Source organism: Oncorhynchus mykiss, chromosome 15 (assembly GCF_057628025.1).
Source record: "Oncorhynchus mykiss isolate SJ-2025 chromosome 15, ASM5762802v1, whole genome shotgun sequence".
In the NCBI taxonomy this organism is placed as follows: domain Eukaryota; kingdom Metazoa; phylum Chordata; class Actinopteri; order Salmoniformes; family Salmonidae; genus Oncorhynchus; species Oncorhynchus mykiss.
Window position 1 is genome coordinate 56,975,899 of NC_143036.1, and position 19,345 is coordinate 56,995,243.

At 46.0% G+C, this 19,345-nt stretch overlaps 1 protein-coding gene across 8 annotated transcripts in view; it reads left to right on the plus strand.

The window, feature by feature from the left end:
- LOC110490309 (signal peptide, CUB domain, EGF-like 1) overlaps positions 1–19,345 on the plus strand; it is a 118,943-nt gene that overhangs the window by 8,498 nt on the left and 91,100 nt on the right. For all 8 annotated transcript variants that reach the window (XM_090200422.1, XM_036944608.2, XM_036944610.2 and 5 more), the window contains exon 3: positions 12,329–12,454. In XM_090200422.1, the coding sequence (XP_090056548.1) occupies positions 12,329–12,454 (126 nt within the window). The remainder of the gene's footprint in view (positions 1–12,328; positions 12,455–19,345) is intronic.

The window sequence follows — 19,345 nt, forward strand, 5'->3', positions numbered from 1 at the left end:
GGCCATGTATCGTGAGATCTTGGCCAACAACCTCCTTCCCTCAGTAAGAGCATTGAAGATGGGTCGTGGCTTGGTCTTCCAGCATGACAACGACCCAAAACACACAGCCAGGGCAACTGGCAACTAAGGAGGGTCTCCGTAAGAAGCATCTCAAGGTCCTGGAGTGGCCTAGCCAGTCTCCAGACCTGAACCCAATAGATAATCTTTGGAGGGAGCTGAAAGTCTGTATTGCCCAGCGACAGCCCCGAAACCTGAATGATCTGGAGAAGGTCTGTATGGAGGAGTGGGCCAAAATCCCTGCTGCAGTGTGTGCAAACCTGGTCAAGAACTACAGGAAACATATGATCTCTGTAATTGCAAACAAAGGTTTCTGTACCATATATTAAGTTCTGCTTTTTTGATGTATCAAATACTTATGTCATGCAATAAAATGCAAATTAATTAATCATACAATGTGATTTTCTGGATTTTTGTTTTAGATTCCGTCTCTCACAGTTGAAGTGTACCTATGATAAACTTGCTTTGTAAGTAGGGAAAACCTGCAAAATTGGCAGTGTATCAAATACTTGTTCTCCCCACTGTAGGTATTCCTCTTGTCCAGATGGGTTAGGGCCGTGTGCAGTGTGGTTGTGATTGTGTCGTCTGTGGACCTATTGAGGCGGTAACAATGATCAATAACAATGATCTAGGGTTTTACCAGCCCTGGTAGCACAATCGATATGCTGATAGAATTTAGGGAGTCTTGTTTTTGAGATTAGCCTTGTTAAAAAATCCCCAGCTACAATGAATGCAGCCTCAGGATATGTGGTTTCCAGTTTACATAGAGTCAAATAAAGTTTGTCCAGGGCCATCGATGTGTCTGCTTGGGGGGGAATATATGCGGCTGTGATTATAATCGAAGATAATTCTCTTGGTAGATAATGCGGTCAACATTTGATTGTGAGGAATTCTAAGTCAGGTGAACAGAAGGACTTGAGTTCCTGTATGTTGTTATGATCACACCACGTCTCGTTAATCATAAGGCATACACCCCTGCCCCTCTTCTTACCAGAAAGATGGTTGTTTCTGTCGGCGCGATGCGTGAAGAAACCAGCTGGCTGTACCGACTCCGATAGCGTGTCTCGAGTGAGCCATGTTTCGATGAAGCAAAGAACGTTATAGTCTCTGATTTCTCTCTGGAATGTTACCCTTGCTCGGATTTCATCAACCTTGTTGTCAAGAGACTGGACATTGGCGAGTAGTATGCTCGGGAGCGGTGCGCGATGTGCCTGTCTACGGAGCCTGACCAGAAGACTGCTTAGTCTGCCCCTTTTACGGCGACGTTGTTTCGGTTCGCCGGCTGGGATCCGATCCATTGTCCCGGGTGTTGGGTAAAACACAGGATCCGCTTGGGGAAAGTCGTATTCCTGGTCGTAATGATGGTGAGTTGACGTTGCTCTTATATCCAATAGTTCCTCCCGACTGTATGTAATAAAACCTAAGATTACCTGGGGTACCAATGTAATAAATAACACGTAAAAAAAAAATTACTGCATAGTTTCCTAGGAACACAAAGCGAGGCAGCCATCTCTGTCGGCGCCGGAAGTCATCCATTGGACTTAATCTATGACATTGGAGAGACGGTCTGGAATTGCTAGAAACGCCTGTACTAAAAGATGATATTGTAACAGGCAGCTCTGCTACACATTGCATAATCTCCAGTCAGAAACACAATGGTCCTTAGCCTAGAACAGATTGAGCTGCCCAGAATAATATATTAAATGTTGTCCGTAGAGAAACTACAAAAGGAAACTACAAAAGGTAGATAATCTTTTTAGGGATATGTTCCTCCTACTGTAAAACAGCTGTCTGAGTAAAGGGCCCACCCGTCTGTCTGTCTTGTCTCTGTCTGTCTGTCTTGTCTCTGTCTGTCTTGTCTGTCTATCTATCTTGCCACCTGTCTGTCTGTTTTGTCTTGTCTGTCTGTCTGTCTGTCTGTCTGTCTTGTCTCTGTCTGTCTGCCTGTCTGTCTGTCTTGCCTGTCTGTCTGTCTAGTCTTGTCTGTCTGTCTGACTGTCTGTCTGTCTATCTTGTCTGTCTTGTCTCTGTCTGTCTGTCTTGTCTCTGTCTGTCTTGTCTATCTATCTTGTCTGTCTGTCTTGTCTTTCTGTCTGTCTGTCTTGCCTGTCTTGTCTCTGTCTGTCTTGTCTGTCTGTATTTTCTTGTCTGTCTTGTCTATCTTGTCTGTCTGTCTTGCCTGTCTTGTCTCTGTCTGTCTTGTCTGTTTGTCTTTTCTTGTCTGTCTTGTCTGTCTATCTATCTTGTCTGTCTGGTCTGTCTGTCTTGTCTGCCCATCTGTCTTGTTTGTCTTGTCTCTGTCTGTCTTGTATGTCTGTCTCTGTCTGTCTTGTTTTGTTTGTCTGTCTATCTTGTCTGTCAGTCTTGTCTGTCTGTCTCTGTCCGTCTTGTCTGTCTGTCTGTATTGTCGGTCTCGTCTCTCTGTCTTTTCTTGTCTGTCTTGTCTCTGTCTGTCTGTCTGTCTGTCTGTCTGTCTGTCTGTCTGTCTGTCCGTCCGTCTGTCTTGTCTCTGTCTTGTCTGTCTATCTTGTCTGTCTGTCTGTCTTGTCTGTATGTCTATCTTGTCTGTCTGTCTATCTTGTCTGTTTTGTCTGTCTGTTTCTCTTGTCTCTGTCTGTCTGTCTGCCTGGCTGTCTCTGTCTGTCTTGTTTTGTCTGTCTGTCTTGTCTCTGTCTTGTCTGTCTTGTCTCTGTCAGTCTTGTCTGTCTGGTCTCTGTCTGTCTTGTCTGTCTGTGTGTACAGATTTATTGTGCTCATGAATGTTTGTTTAACTGAAATTCTAAGAGGGGTGTATTTCATATTTGGATGGGAATTTATTTGTTGTTGATTGAATTGTGTGTGTGTGTGTTACATTTGTGTTAAACAGATGGAGAAACGAATGAGTTGTGCCTATGCCTCAGTATCTGAAATCCAATGTGTCCTGTCGTCCTGTCCTTGTGTCCAATACTGAAGCCCGGTTGATACGGCACAATTAACGCCTCGTCACACCGACAGTACAAATGTTTCCAATGGAACGCTGCGTTTGCCTTGCAGCATTGCATTGCAGAAGCAGTTGCAGTACGTTCTGTGGTGCATATGTTGGATTTATCCAGTGAATGGTTGACAGAATGAAGACGGATGGTGGATGTGAGTTGACCCCTGACCTCTGTGATTAGATAGGGGTTGTGTAATTGGCCGGCTATGTTTCCCATCAGTAGACATTACATTACCCCGGTGGTGCAGAGGACAGAGTCATTAGGACAAGCAGAGGGCTGCTCTCTCGCTCTCTCTCTGTCTATCTCTCTCTTTCTCTCTCTCTCTGTCTCTCTCTCTCTCTCTCTCTCTTTCTCTCTTTCTCGGTCTCTCTATCTCTCTCTCTCTCTCTCTCTCTCTCTCTTTCTCTCTGTCTCGGTCTCTCTATCTCTCTGTCTCTGTCTATCTCTCTCTTTCTCTCTCTCTCTGTCTCTCTCTCTTTCTCTCTCTCTCTCTCTCTCTCTCTGTCTCTCTGTCTCTCTTTCTCTCTGTCTCGGTCTCTCTATCTCTCTCTCGCTCTCTCTCTCTCGGTCTCTGTCTCTCTATCTCTCTCTTTCTCTCTCTCTCTCTCTGTCTCTCTCTTTCTCTCTCTCTGTCTCTCTGTTTCTCTCTCTCTCTCTCTCTCTCTCTCTCTCTCTCTCTCTCTCTCTCTCTCTCTACTTTACGGTAACACTTAATGCTTTACTACGTGCTATAAGCATCAGCATTAATGTCCTATTATAAGGCATTTATTGAATTATGTAGAATATTGCAATTAACCACAAAATAGCATTTTTGGTTGTAATTCTTAATTGATCCTTCTCTCGAGGATGACCCTTTTTTCTGCTGGCTCGTTATGGAAAAATGTGAACTTTGGGCCCTGCGCTGTCAACCCGAAGAATGAGACAATGTGAAAGAGCATAAACCGTTATGCGTACAAATTCATATCACTCTGTCCTCGCAATTTTTGACATAGTGGTTTCAGGCTGCATCAACTGCACATCTCTGATGATCAGAGTTCTGCTGATCTAGAAAGATACTACTATACATCTACTGTTGAAGTCAGAGGTTTACATACACCTTACAGCCAAATACATTTAAACTCAGTTTTTCACAATTCCTGACATTTAATCCTATTAAAAATTCCCTGTCTTAGGTCAGTTCGGATCACCACTTTATTTTAAGAATGTGAAATGTCAGAATAATGTTAGAGAGAATGATTTATTTCAGCTTTTATTTCTTTCATCACATTCCCGGTGGGTCAGAAGTTTACAAACACTCAATTAGTAGCATTGGTAGCATTGCCTTGAAATTGTTTAACTTGGATCAAACGTTTTGGGTAGCCTTCCACAAGCTTCCCACAATAAGTTGGGTGAATTTTGGCCCATTCCTCCTGACAGAGCTGGTGTAACGGAGTCAGGTTTGTCGGCCTCCTTCCTCGCACACGCTTTTTCAGTTCTGCCCACAAATTTTCTATTGGATTGAGGTCAGGGCTTTGTGATGGCCACTCCAATACCTTGACTTTGTTGTCCTTAAGCCATTTTGCCACAACTTTGGAAGTATGCTTGGGGTCATTGTCCATTTGGAAGACCCATTTGCAACCAAGCTTTCTGACTGATGTCTTGAGATGTTGCTTCAATATATCCACATAATTTTACATCCTCATGATGCCATCTATTTGGTGAAATGCACCAGTCCCTCCTGCAGCAAAGCACCCCCACAACATGATGCTGCCACCCCGTGCTTCACGGTTGGGATGGTGTTCTTCGGCTTGCAAGCCTCCCGCCTTTTCCTCCAAACATAACAATGGTCATTATGGCCAAACAGTTCTATTTTTGATTCATCAGACCAGAGGACATTTCTCCAAAAAGTACGATCTTAGTCCCCATGTGTAGTTCCAAACCGTAGTCTGGCTTTTTTATGGCGGATTTTGAGCAGTGGTTTCTTCCTTGCTGAGCGGCCTTTCAGGTTATGTCAATATAGGACTCGTTTACTGTGTATATAGATACTTTTGTACCTATTTCCTCCAGCATCTTCACAAGGTCCTCTGTTGTTGTTCTGGGATTGATTTGCACTTTTCGCACCAAAGTACGTTCATCTCTAGGAGACAGAATGCGTCTCCTTCCTGATAGGTATGCCGGCTGCGTGGTCCCATGGTGTTTATACTTGTGTACTATTGTTTGTACAGATGAACGTGGTACCTTCAGGCATTTGGAAATTGCTCCCAATGATGAACCAGACTTGTGAGGGTCTGCAATGATTTTTCTGAGGTCTTGGCTGATTTCTTTTGATTGTATCATGATGTCAAGCAAAGAGGCACTGAGTTTGAAGGTAGGCCTTGAAGTACATCCACAGGTACACCTCCAATTGACTCAAATTATGTCAATTAGCCTATCAGAAGCTTCTAAAGTCATGACATCATTTTTTGGAATTGAAATGCACAGTCAATTTAGTGTATGTAAACTTCTGACCCACTGGACTTGTGATACAGTGAATTATAAGTGAAATAATCTGTCTGTAAACAATCATTTAAAAAAATATCTGTGTCATGCACAAAGTAGATGTCCGAATTGACTTGCCAAAACTTATAGTTTGTTAACAAGACATTTGTGGAGATGTTGAAAAATACATTTGAATGAATCCAACCTAAGTGTATGTAAACTTCCGACTTCAACGGTATAGTACCTATGTGTCCCTACTGTTGTTAGTGCTTTGGAGACCTTTTCATTCCAAGGAAACTCCTACAAATGAAAACAGGTTTCAGAGAAACCGGTTTCTGAGAATGATTCTTATTTTCCTACAGGAATTGTATTTATTCATGTACTCAACAAGAACTATGCTTTCAGTGACCGTGTGAAACTAACATGCTTTTACCTTTTCCTGCCTATCAGCTTGGATGAAAATAGGCCCATGCTGTTCTCTGAGTAGGCCTATAACTCAACAGTCACGTGGTTCTCTGCTCATCAGTAGCAGCCAGTAGTAGATTATTCCAACGTTCCACAGAGAGGAGTCGACTGGGCTGGTTGCCACGGGGCTGTCAGGGTCTTGTGAAAGCCTGTCCATGTTTGCTCAGCATTTGTCACTTACTGACTAATTGATTGGTTTTCATTGGTCTTCTCCCTGGCACTCATCCTCTCCAGTTAGTTTCAGCACTACAGCCTTTGCTTTTCTCTTCCCATGTCCTCTATATTCAAACAGTTGACTTTACTCGGTAGAACATCTAGGATACCATTTCCTGGTGATGCTAAAGATACTAACGCACATTATCACTGCACCTCTAGCTGCGTTTGAGTGGCTGTGTGTTTGTTAGAGCTCAGCTGTGTAGCCGTGTGTGTGTGTGTGCGTGCGCGTGTGTGTGCGTGTGTGTATGTGTGCGTGTGTGTGTGTGTGTGCGTGTGTGTGTGTGGGTGCGTGTGCATAGAGACAGATACAGACTGAGCCATGAGTCTGTTCTCACAGCAGCAGCAATGATTACCTGACCTGCTTTACAGACGGAGGGAGGGGGGAGGGAGGGGGGAGGGAGGGACATATAATTGGAAAGACAGATGCATAGATGCAACTGAGAGAAAATAGATGGAGGGTGAAGGAGAGGTAGGTAACGACACAGAGAAAGAGGGAGGGAGGGAGAGAGAGCGAGAGATTTAATGGGATAGAAAGCGAGTGAGATATTGCGAGCGGGAGCCACTGTGGGAGAGGTGGCAGACAATTACTAGGCCATTGTCTGCCCAGTGTCTGCACCTCCGTCACTGCTCAGGAGCTCTCCTCACTGGCTCCCCGCTTCACTCACGCACACACACACACACACACACACACACACACACACACACACACACACACATATTTGGAGGAGCAGGTCAGACTCGGCTCCAGTAGGCTGGGGCTTTATATAGCTATAGCTCTGTAGAAAAAAGTGTGAGAGCAGACTCACGTATACACAGAGCTGACAGAACAAGAGATGTGCTATTGCTGCCATGCCATACAGCTCATATACCCATATGCTGTACATACACAAGCCTCAACACCTGAGATACACACACATTCACGTGCGTCATTCGCCCTCTTGGGTAAATACACGTGGTTGTTATTTTCAGAGAAGTTGAGGGACAGGTAGCTGGAGAGGTTGCGGAATTCTGAGGTTCAGAGAATTCGGTTGATACCCAGTCTCCTTTACGTTGGTATTGGTTGCTGTGTCCCAAATGGCACCCTATTCCCTATATAAAGCACTACTTTAGACCAGAGCCCAATGGCCGTGGTCAAAAGTAGTAAACCAAGTAGCAAATACTGTAGAGTGTCTATTGGGACGTCTGAAGCATCTGACCTATAGTAACCTTACTCAGCAGTTCAGTCAGGTACAATTAACAGCCCCAAAAATGAAAACAACTCCAAGAATTTGAGAAATCTCTGTTTCCGCTCAGGTAATTACACAATCCACATTAGTGAAGTGTCCCTGCTCCACATGCTGTTGCAGTTATAATTGGAAATCTCCCTTCACTGAGCTAAGGACTTTTTCCTGTGGACACACTTCTCTGGACCAGTCCAGCTGAAACATCAAGGGGACAGCAGGGGCACGCTCCCTTCCATTCCTACCTCTCCCCCTTCTCTTTCCTTCCTCTTCTCCCCCTCTCTCCTTCCTCACCTCTCTCCCCTTCTTCATCCATCTCAAGGGGCATGCTTTCCCCCTCTCTTGGGGTACGGGCCGTCAGCGAAGGTGTCTAATTCACTTGATGAGATGTTGAGCGTAAACATTTCCCCCGTCACAATTAGGAAGCGTGTCCAAGCAGAGGAAGCAGCGAGCAGCCCGGTTCAGAAGCTGTCGGAGCGCCGTAGTCAGGTGTCAACAACAGCTCCAGGGCAGGAAGAGATCACTGCTGGAGGCTAACTAGGCACAGGGCATGGCTCCATGTCCATCCTCCCCCCTCGGCCCCAGACCCTAGCCCCATGCCCCCATGCCCCAGGGCAGGTGTGAGCCCCGGCCCTACCCCTTCCTGATACCTGCCCTGATCTTTGGTGCTCTCTAACCCTGATCCCTTATGTAAAACCAGGCCTGCCTTGTCTTCTCACGAGGTGCCAATTAACGACTGGAAGCTTTTCATTTATCCCTTTTCATTTATACCTAATTATCTTACTCTCGCTTTCTTTCTTTCTTTCTTTCTTTCTCTCTCTCTCTCTCTCTCGCTCTCCCTTTCTCACTCTCTCTCTCTCTCTCGCTCTCTCTCGCTCTCTCGCTCTCCCTTTCTCCCTCTCTCTCTCTCTCTCTCTCTCTCTCTCTCTCTCTCTCTCGCTCTCGCTCTCGCTCTCGCTCTCGCTCTCGCTCTCTCTCTCTCTCTCTCTCCTTCCAGTTAAAATCTACATTTCGACATCATTTCTACCCAAAAATTGTAAATTAAAACTGCACGTTGAACTGCCCTCTGAGACCCCAGGGGCTCTCCCTCTCTTTCTCTCTCTCACTCACACCTTTTCTTTCTCTGTTTCTCTCTCTCTCTCTCTCTCTCTCTCTCTCTCTCTCTCTCTCTCTCTCTCTCTCTCTCTCTCTCTCTCTCTCTCTCTCTCTCTCTCTTTGTATGCCTCTCTCCTTTTTTGGCTTGTTGTTTGATGAAGAAAAAGCAGTAGACATTATACAAGCTATCCTCATGACTAACTCTACTTAGTTCTGTCAGGTGCGTGAATGAGGACCCAAAAGCGAATTAACAAGTTCTCTCTGCCTATCAAAAGCAGGGTTGTTGTGATCAAATGTGGTTGCTGTAGACACACTCAGATGTACACATTTTATTACGTTACAGCCTTATTCTAAAATTGATTAATACAAAAAATGTCCTCATCAATCTACACACAATACCCCATAAGGATACCCCATAAGGATCCGAGACCGGATTGTGTCAAGGCACAGATATGGGGAAGGCCCCAGGAACACAGCATCCTCCGTCATTCTTAAATGGTAGAGGTTTGGAACCACCAAGACACTTCCTAGAGCTGGCCGCCCAGCCGCCTGAGCAATCGGGGGAGAAGGTCCTTGGCCTTGGTCAGGAAGGTGACCAAGAACCCAATGGTCACACCAGAGTTCCTCTGTGGAGATGGGAGAACCTTCCAGAAGGACAACTGTCTCTGCAGCACTCCACCAATCCGGCCTTTATGGTAGAGTGGCCTGATGGAAGCCAAACTTTAGTAAAATGACAGCCCGCTTGGAGTTTGCCAAGGACTCTCAGACCATGACATAGCAAGATTCTCTGGTCTGATGAAACCAAGATTGAACTCTTTGGCCTGAATGCCAAACTTCACCTCTGGAGGAAACCTGCCACCATCCTTATGGTGAAGCATGGTGGTAGCAGCATCATGCTGTGGGGATGTTTGTCAGCGGCAGGAACTGGGAGATTAGTCAGGATCGAGGGAAAGATGAACGGAGCAAAGTACAGCGAGATCCTTGATGAAAACCTGCTGTTGAGCGCTCAGGACCTCAGACTGGGGCAAAGGTTCACCTTCCAACAGGAGACTAAGCACACAGCCAAGACAACTCAGGAGTCTCTGAATGTCCTTGAGTGGCCCAGCCATTGGCCGGAATTGAACTTATTTGAATGATTGCATTTATTTATCTAAAAACCTGTTTTTGTTTTTGTAATTTTGGGGTATTGTGTGTAGATTGATGAGGGGGAAAAAAACGATTGAATCAATTTCAGAATAAGGCAGTAACGTAATACTTTCTGAAAGCACTGTATCTCATGATATTTCTCCTGTCTGTCCTCCTCCATGTCTTCTCTCTCGTGCAAAGACTGATGTTCCTCTGATTCCCCTGTATTTCCACACCTCTGCTTTCCATTGGAGGGTCTCAGGGTGCTATGCAGAGCATGTAAAGGGGTGCCTTGGCATCTCGTCTGCTGGTGCAGGGAGAGGCGTTCGTCCAAACAGTCATTACCCAGAAGCCCTCTCATTTCAGTGCTCCATAATTGGTTTCATATGCCTCTGGGATGAGCCACTGATGACTGGGACCAGTTTGTGTACACCAGCCAGGGCCCAGTCCCTGTCTTTAAAGTGCAGAAAGGCCATACCGTTCCTTTGTTTGTGTGGGAAAGAGAGTCGAAAACAAACAGTGGATTAGAATGCATGTTAGGCCGGTGTAATTGCCTGCTCTGTAAACATGGCAGGTGCCAGAGCATCTCTAAAGGAAAGAATGTCTGTCCCAGTTATTTATTTAACTTTCATCTTGATTGGTTTTAACTGACTGGAATGCCTCAGGAAAAACACTTTTAGATTAGATTTCTTCTCTATTTCAAGCATTTCGACCAAGTTGTGTTGGCGGTGTCTGTTCTATATTGTAGACCCGTTTTTCAATTTAGAAGTAGATTAGGCTAAGCTTCTATTGTAGATATACAGGAACATCAAAATAGCTTTTAACCAAGACGCTGTGTGTTCTATCCTGATGACAATGAGCTGTCTAGAGGGTGAGGGGTCTGCGTGAGCAGACCAACAGTGGACTGTTTCTGTGTGTTGGCGTTGTACCGGTGGTGTGCTGTGCAGTGTCCAGGGCTGTGTCCCAAATGGCACCCTATTCCCTATACAGTGCACTACTTTTGACCAGGGCCCTGAAGGGAAAAGGAAAGGGTGCTATTTGGGACACGGACACAGGACTGGGTTCTGTCCAGTCCACAGGATGTAGGAGGCGGAGAGAGACTAGAGAGACTAGTGCTAAAAGCTGTTTGTGGCTGACAGAACCAGACCCAACATAGCCAGAGACATTGGCAAAGACAGGACAGTGTTTGTGTGTGTGTGTGGGGGGGGGGCAGAATGGGTACAGGGAATAGGAAACATATAGAGGGAGAGAGAGAACAGGAGTAGGAGGAAAGAACAGAGAAAGAAGTGAGATTGAAAGAGTGCGAGAAAGGTACTTTAGATAGAGGGGGAGAAGGACCAGGCAAAGAAACATGATAAAACGTGAAAGGGATGTACAGGCAGAAAGACAGACAGACTGAGGGAGTGAGAGTTGGCGTTTTGGCCAGGTTGGCGAGAGAGACAGAGGGAGTGAGAGTTTACGTCTTGGCCAGGTTGGAGAGAGCGACAGAGACAGAGAGAGCGACAGAGACAGAGAGAGCGACAGAGACAGATAGAGAGAGACACAGACAGAGAGAGGGACAGAGACAGATAGAGAGAGACACAGAGACAGAGAGAGCGACAGAGACAGAGAGAGACAGAGAAAGAGAGACACAGAGACAGAGAAAGAGAGACAGAGAGAGACAGAGAAAGAGAGACACAGAGACAGAGAGAGCGAGAGAGACAGAGAAAGAGAGACAGAGAAACAGAGAGAGAGAGACAGAGCGAGACAGATACAAAGACAGAGAGAGCGACAGAGAAAGAGAGACAGAGACACAAAGACAGAGCGACAGAGAAACAGAGACAGAGGGAGCGACAGAGACAGATAGAGAGAGACACAGAGAGAGCGACAGAGACAGAGAGAGACAGAGAAAGAGAGACACAGAGACAGAGAGAGATAGAGATACAAAGACAGTGACAGAGAAACAAAGACAGAGAGAGCGACAGAGACAGATAGAGAGAGAGAGACACAGAGAGAGCGACAGAGACTGAGAGAGACAGAGAAAGAGAGACACAGAGACAGAGAGAGACAGAGATACAAAGACAGAGCGACAGAGAAACAGAGACAGAGAGAGCGACAGAGACAGAGAAAGAGGGAGTAATACAGGAGTTGAACACTAACCAGATACCTGCTCGGGCCCATCCAGAGTGGAGGAGGAGGATAGACGGAGAGGATTTGGGGTTGGGGTCTGGCCCCCACTCTGCCTGCCTGCCTCCCCTGGCCTGCTGCGTTCACACGGAGGGGGGACTATTTGTTTTAGTGGCTCAGTCCGCATGGCAACCACTTGTGAGTGGCTCCTGGGAAAGACTCCGCTGGCTCAGGATGAAGGGGGAACATCGTCAACGAATAAACACGGCGAGACACTCTCCGTATGCCCCTCTGGACTCTGTACCCCCAAACACTGCAGTCTTACCCCTAGTATGTATACTATGCACACTCACCATGAGCTGTACCAGTGTTCTACCTTTTGTCTCCAACCCAGACCTCTGACCTCTACACATAAACATCAGCTGACACTCTCCATATGCCCCTCCCTTTGTACCCACATCTCAATGACACTCCATACTGTTCATCTCTATCCCCCAATCCCCTACCATCCATTCTACCATTCCACCTTCCTCTCTTTCCATCCATTTGTACAGTGGCGACAGTAATTCCTCTCCACCCTTCTCATTGGTCTTCTATGACTCTCCGTTTCAGACATGGACGAGTGTGAGAATGAGTACAACGGAGGCTGTGTCCACGAGTGTATCAACATCCCGGGCAACTACAGGTGCACCTGCTACGACGGATTCATGTTGGCCCACGACGGACACAACTGTCTGGGTGAGTGTGCAAGTCCTCCTAACCCCCTTTTAAACTCAAAGTGCAACCTAATCCAGGTCTGTCATTTATGTCTGTATGAGACTGTGCTATCTTTGGATCTTTCCCTTCCTGTGTGTGTTTGTATTCTGCTCTGTGTCTATCTGCATTCATGTGTGTGCGTCTGTGTGTGCATGCATATCTGTGTGTACGTGTGTTAGTCTGTGTGTGCGTGTGTGTGTGTGTGTGTGTGTGTGTGTGTGTGTGTGTGTGTGTGTGTGTGTGTGTGTGTGTGTGTGTGTGTGTGTGTGTGTGTGTGTGTGTGTGTGTGTCCTGTGCACTCTATCTGCTATGCGGTTTGTCTGCCTGGCCCTCAGCTCCCTTCGTTCTCCAGAGAGTCTCTGTCATCATTTGGAGGACATTATTTTAGCTGTTTTATGCTCATTTCATTCTTTGAGTTTCGTTTGGGATGACGCTCAGGGTTGAAGAGTTCTTCTCTTCCTCAGCTAGATATCTCCTACAGATATCTGTCTGGGGCATCTGCAATGTGCACTGACTAACAGATCCAGTCCATTTAGTCTCGGCCTTCTCTTATTGACTTAGTGTCAGGCAGACAAATGTGTTTCTGCTCCTCCTGCAACATGCCGGTTCTGCTTGGATGTGCTTAGACACATTTCATCTTTTCGCTCCCCACCCCGCTGATTGACGCGAGCAAAATCTAAATGTGTAGTTTGGATGCCCTTGCCCGCAACACAAACATATTTGGTGGGACATGTTTTGGCATTTGTAGGTATTATGTCTGATTCTGTGAAGCCTGGGAGGGAGGAGGAGGAGGGGGGAGAGGAACATGCCATTAGGTGTAGTCAGGAATGGCTGAGTTAGATACTCATACTAAGGTACAGAGCGTTTGATTTGCCTGCCTGGGAGCAAGGAGACCCCCAGCTCATCTAAAACCATTGACAACTGCGTGCCATTTTCAAGGGATTGTCAAATAAATGTGTATCTCGTCATGTATCTCTCAATATTGGCCACCACTAAAAGTGAACGATATCTGACAGGTGTGAGTGGTTTAGGTTCGTTTCCCATCCTTTGTGGGCTCTGCCTGTCAAGCAGCCGTTGCACTGTTCGCTGATCATGTTTACTTTGCAAGCAACCGGTAGAAACTTTGTACAGTTGGCATAAACATCGTGGTAAGTAGACCACGAGTAGATCCTTTTTTCTCCAATCAACGTAGGCCTACCTAGCGAAGTTAGCTAACATTATCCCCTTGTCAACGTTGTTAACAGTGTTTAATCATGACCGCTGCTGACAGACATGATAGGCTACGGTGATTGATGGACCACAGCAAATTGGCTAACTAGCTAATAACAGATCACGTCAATATGGCCTGTTAACAAGCCAACTTTCAGAGGATAAACTAGATGGCTATATTTGCTTGTCATCTAAGTGGTGACGACAGTAGTCCAACTGACAGATTGACCAGGGCGAGGCCTTGCCGATGTTAAGCTCTTCCCAAAAGCCTAAACTCTGATGAAGCATGCTAAATGACATGTTTGCTTCGCTAGCGAGCTACATGCCAAATGGATCGGCAACGGTCATCCTCACGTATCTGAAAAGACATAATCAATTGATGTTTACTGATCATGAAAAACATGCAGTTACTTGCTGTATAACTCTGATGATAGAGCTAAATGTGGAATAATGTGTACTTCTGACTCTGTGTGTTCCTAATGGACAAATTCAGGCAATACTGCCACTCTTTCAAAACCTTCTCTCCTGTGTAGGGCATACACACACACATGGATGGATGCATTAGTATTTGTACATGGACGTCTCTGGTCTAGTCTGGGGTTTGGCCTCACTGACTCTCATCTTGGACACAAACAGACCTATCCTCTTTCAGTTCGCTTGCCCAGATGCTGAGGAATCTTCAGTGTTGATGAGCTTTTCTGTTCCCGCCTCAAGTTCCCCTGCAATGCCCTCATACCCCCCCCCATCCAACGCCATAAACATAAACAAACTTGTTTTCAGCAAGTCAGAGAGGACAGAGGTCACCAGAGAAGGGCACTCCCCTTCCTCCTAACCCTAACCCACCCTCTGTTAGAACCAGGACAACACTGGAGTCTCCACAGCAATGTCATTGTATCATTTCTAACGCTTAAAAATGTCACTTTAGTGTTGCGCCTGTGGACAAAGGAAGGAAAAATGTCAGAGAGGAAAGGAATAACCTAGGCTACCCTCTTATTTAGGTTCAAGGATGAAACACATTTCTGTGTTTAGCAAGGCGGGGTAGGGACACAGGGGAATTGCTTGAAATCGGTTTGATAGTTCTAGCTAATGTTTTGGTGTTGATTTTCTAGTTTGGTCTGCCTGTCTGTCTGCCTGTGTATGTGTTTTAAGTGTCTGCTGCTGTTGTGTTGTCGGTGGCTGGTTGCAGAGGGCTCGTTGGATTGTGTGTGTTGTGGTGAACTAAAGAAAATGAACACGAGGGAGAGAGATTTACTGCATGTGTTTGTGGCCACTTGGAAAGAATCAATTGGCCACATGCTGGCTGTGCGTCAGTAGACCCGGGTTCAAATACTATTCAAAATCTTTGACATTTTTTCAGCGTTTATTCTTGTCTGCCTGCAGTGCCAGATGGATAAGGTTTGCACCTTGGCGACTGTTCTATTGATTCCATTGCGCCCGACAAGATCAATCAGGCCCAGTTAAAGTATTTAAAAATGAAACAATGTTCCATTTGAACCCATGTCTTTGTGTCAAAGTGGCTGTAGAAGGTTCTCTGGTCGTCACACTGTCACTCCACTGAGTGGAGGAAATTGGCCACGTCTGTTAAAGGTAATTAACCCTACTATGCTGATGAGATGTCGTTTTAATAAACAGACACTAATTAGCTGTGAATGGAGAGTTCAAAGGGAGGGATCGGAAAGCAGTCAAGGGAGAAATCAAACACTCATAATCAGACATTTCCCACTGGGCACACACGGGTTGAATCAACGTCGTTTCCACGTCATTTCAACAAAAAGAACGTTGAACCAGCGTGGAATAGATGTTGAATGGACATCTGTGCCCAGCGGGTTATGACGACACTTAATCACTATCAGACGTTTATGATGCAATTTAATCATGATCAGTCATTTAAATAATGACAAGTGCTTTAGTATCTTTTTAATTTTGTATTTATTTCTAATCCTGGTTCTAAACGTGATTCCACTGTGTGTTACTGCCAATCCATACCATATTATCTCTCTCTCTCTCTTTCTCTCTCTCTCTCTTTCTCTCTCTCTCTCTTTCTCTCTCTCTCTCTCTCCCTCTCTCTCTCTCTCTCTTCCCATCTCTCCTCTACATCTCTCTCTCTCTTTCCCCCCCCCTCTCTCTCTCTCTCTCTCTTTCTCTCTCTCTCTCTCTCTCTCTCTCTCTCTCCCTTACATCTCTCTCTCTCTTCCCCTCTCTCCACTACATCTCTCTCTCTTTCTCTCTCTCTCTCTCTTCCCCTCTCTCCTCTACATCTCTCTCTCTCTCCCCCCCTCCCTCTCTCTCTCTCTCTCTCTCTCTCTCTCTCTCTCCTCCACCTATTCCTCTCCCTCTGTATTGGAGGCTGTCCAAGCCATTCCCCCAGAGGCAATGGACTTGCTCTCAATTTGACATCTTTATTGCGGAATGTCTCAAATACAACACAGAATGATGATGGGGATGAGAACACAGGCAGGACCGCCAAGGGCCAGCGCACACCGTCAGAGTCCTCTGCTGCTTCCAGGAGCTCCCTCGCTTTCTATCTCTCTCTCTCTCCCGGCGTCCGTCTCTTCCTTGTCTGTCTGTCTGTCTGTCTGTCTGTATGACTTCATCCTCTCTTCTTCACCTCTTTTATCCTTTTCATCTCTCAATTTTCCCCTCCATCTGTCATTGGTTTCTCTTTTTCGTTCTCTTTTCTTTCTGTCTCTCATTCTGTCAGCGGTCATTAGAGTTCTCCTTGACAGAGCACCGAGGTGGTGAATCACTCAACATCAGTCGGAGCCATTAGGTGTGGCTCCGGGAATGGCATCACTTCTCAATCCCAAGTCTTTTAGTGAAATGCTTTCATTCAGGAAGATTCTATCAGCAGCTCTTCAGCACTCTTCCTTCTGTCTCACTTTTTCTCTGAGATCACCTGTTAACTTGTTTTTTTATGCCGAGGCCTGCCTGGTTTGACACAATGAATAGAGCTACAGTCGCTGTCTCCTTAAAAATGGAATTTAGTGAAAACTTCACCCTCATCCGAGGTCATGACCTGGCTTTGTCATAGGCTCACAGCTTCCCAGCCAATCCAGCGCTACCATTCTCCCTGCGTCGCCGTGCGTTGCCATGACGTGGGATGAGGCGGACAGCAGCTCGGTAACAAATGTCACAGGAGTATTAGAGGAGCAGATCAGAGCATCATCGCTACCAAGATATCTGATGGATGGATCTGGCACCGTCAGGTAGGAGGGAGAGACACGTGGATGGGGTCATTGGGGTGGGCTCTGCGTGTGACGACTCTGAGGGTACAGTTGCGGCCACCTTGCTCTCTAGCGTCTAGTGGGGATATTTTGCCACAGAAACCTGTACTGCTGTAATTGTTTTGTGCCCACAACTGTATTTCGGGTTGGGTAGAGGTACGGGGTGATACTCAGGTTATTCTGAAGAGTTACGAAAGCTGACGCAGAATTAGTTGTATGCGGGTACAAACTACTGTCATATGGGCATCTTTATCAGGGTCGTTGTAGGTGGAGTTATATCATAGGGTTTTACAGTTTGGCTGTAAAACCCTTTGAGGGCTGAGGGGTGGTGGTGTGGTAGAGGTGCTGTAGTGGGTTCCAGGATGTTTATTGGAGGTGTGATCACTGGTAGAGGTAGAGAGGCTTAGGGAGGTACTATTTGGGGTCTGATGATCTACATTTGAGGCGTGAAGATATACAGTGTAAACTGTTTGAGTAATGAGCATTGAGTTCCTGCATATTGACTCATGGATATTTTAACATTACCACCTTTCGTGTTTACCCCTCATCACCAACTCTCTGAGATACAGGTGACTGCCAAAATAATGGAAACGCTTGAAAAAAGAGTGATACGAAGTATGTGGAAAGCAGGTGCTTCCACACAGGTGTGGTTTCTGAGTTAATTAAGCAGGTAGGGTCATTTAAAAATGCTGGGCAGGCCATTATTTTGGCTACCAAGGCACGAGTGGTCACTGAATGGTTTGATGAGCATGAAAACGATGTAAACCATACGCCATGGCCGTCCCAGTCACCAGATCTCAACACAATTGAACACTGGATTCTGGAGCAGCGCCTGAGACAGAGTTTTTCACCACCATCAGCAAAACAACAAACGATGGAATTTCTCGAGAAAGAATGGTGTCGTATCCCTCCAGTAGAGTTCCAGACACTTGTAGAATCTATGCCAAGGTGAAATGAAGCTGTTCTGGTTTGTGGTGGTCCAACACCCTATTAAGACACTTTATGTTGGGGTTTACTTTACCATGGCAGTTACCTGTACACAAATAGTATCATGTGTGCCACATAGGCATGATACAGGAACAACTATATAATGCTTGTGTGTAACTGACACACATAGTCAACCCCCAGTTTGCTGGGCCAAGCCACGATTCCCCAATTAATGTTAATGGACATCTACCAATCACAATCTGTCCACTTCAATGCTGGGACTCATCAGTAAAAACATTTGCGTTTCTTATAAAGTCTCTCCCAGTCCTAAGTTCCTTTTCACTCGATGACATGTGCATGTATGGTTAGTCTAGGAACAACGGCAGACAGTAAACACAGCCGCAGACAAATCGCGTCTCTAGGGACTTGTCACCAGCCTCACACATATGGCAGCATGGGTTGAATTGGCTGGTATTATGGGTTGGAGGTTGGAGGTGCTGTAAATGAAAGTCTTGTGTGTTCCGTGACTGACTAGTGAGAATATAGGGTCTGTCTGTCTGGTTACTGTAACCGCCTGCCTCCTGTGTTCTGACTCATTAATCACTGCTGTAAACAAGATGTCAGAACAGAGCTCCAACAACGCTTCCCCCTGGGTTTGTACTCAGACGGGTTGCAAAGGCCCCTAAAGTGACTGTTAAAGGGCGGCTGAACCAAGATACTCAATCGAAGCCAATTTGATGTGATTTGTTATATCTTGGGGGCTGTAATCATAGACACAGCCTTGTTACTCCCCAGTCCCTGTATCTCCGTAGGGTGTATTGCTGTTCCACTACTCCTGAAGGCCATTAACCCCAGAAAATACCACTTGTTGTTTTTCTCCACACCTACTACTTCTAGTTGACTGAAGAAATAATAGATGACCAGAAACCTCAAGTCCTGCTGCTTTGAAATTAAGGGACAAGAGGAGAGAAGAACATGTAGAGAGAGGGAGAGGGGGAAGAGAGAGAGAGGGAGAGGGAGAGGGGGAAGAGAGAGAGAGGGAGAGGGAGAGGGGGAAGAGAGAGAGAGGGGGAAGAGGGAACAGTCTGTCTTAACTGAACGTGTATAGGAAGTTGTTTCCTAGGGTCCCATATATTAGTTTAGGCCACTAATTGATTTAAAATTGCAAAATTGCAGTGCACTCTGATTAAAGGACCTTCCTGTTCAATTCCTCTCCAACCTTTTTGATTTAGACTTGTATTTATTTTTGTTTTGGCCGTGGACACAGCTGGGCCCGTTATGTTGATCATTTAGTGCCTTGCTACGGACGTCTGTAGGGCTCAGACAAGTTTATTTTCTTTCTGATGCGTCCTTTTCAGTCTTACGCGAGGACTTAGCTTGCCTTGGCTTCACAGCGGGAGAGACCCTGACTGCAGACTTACAGAATGCTGAAACTCTGGCACGACAACACGGACAGATTGGGGGAAGGAAAGGGGAGAGACGTGGAGAGAGGTAGGAGAAGAGGAGGAATAGC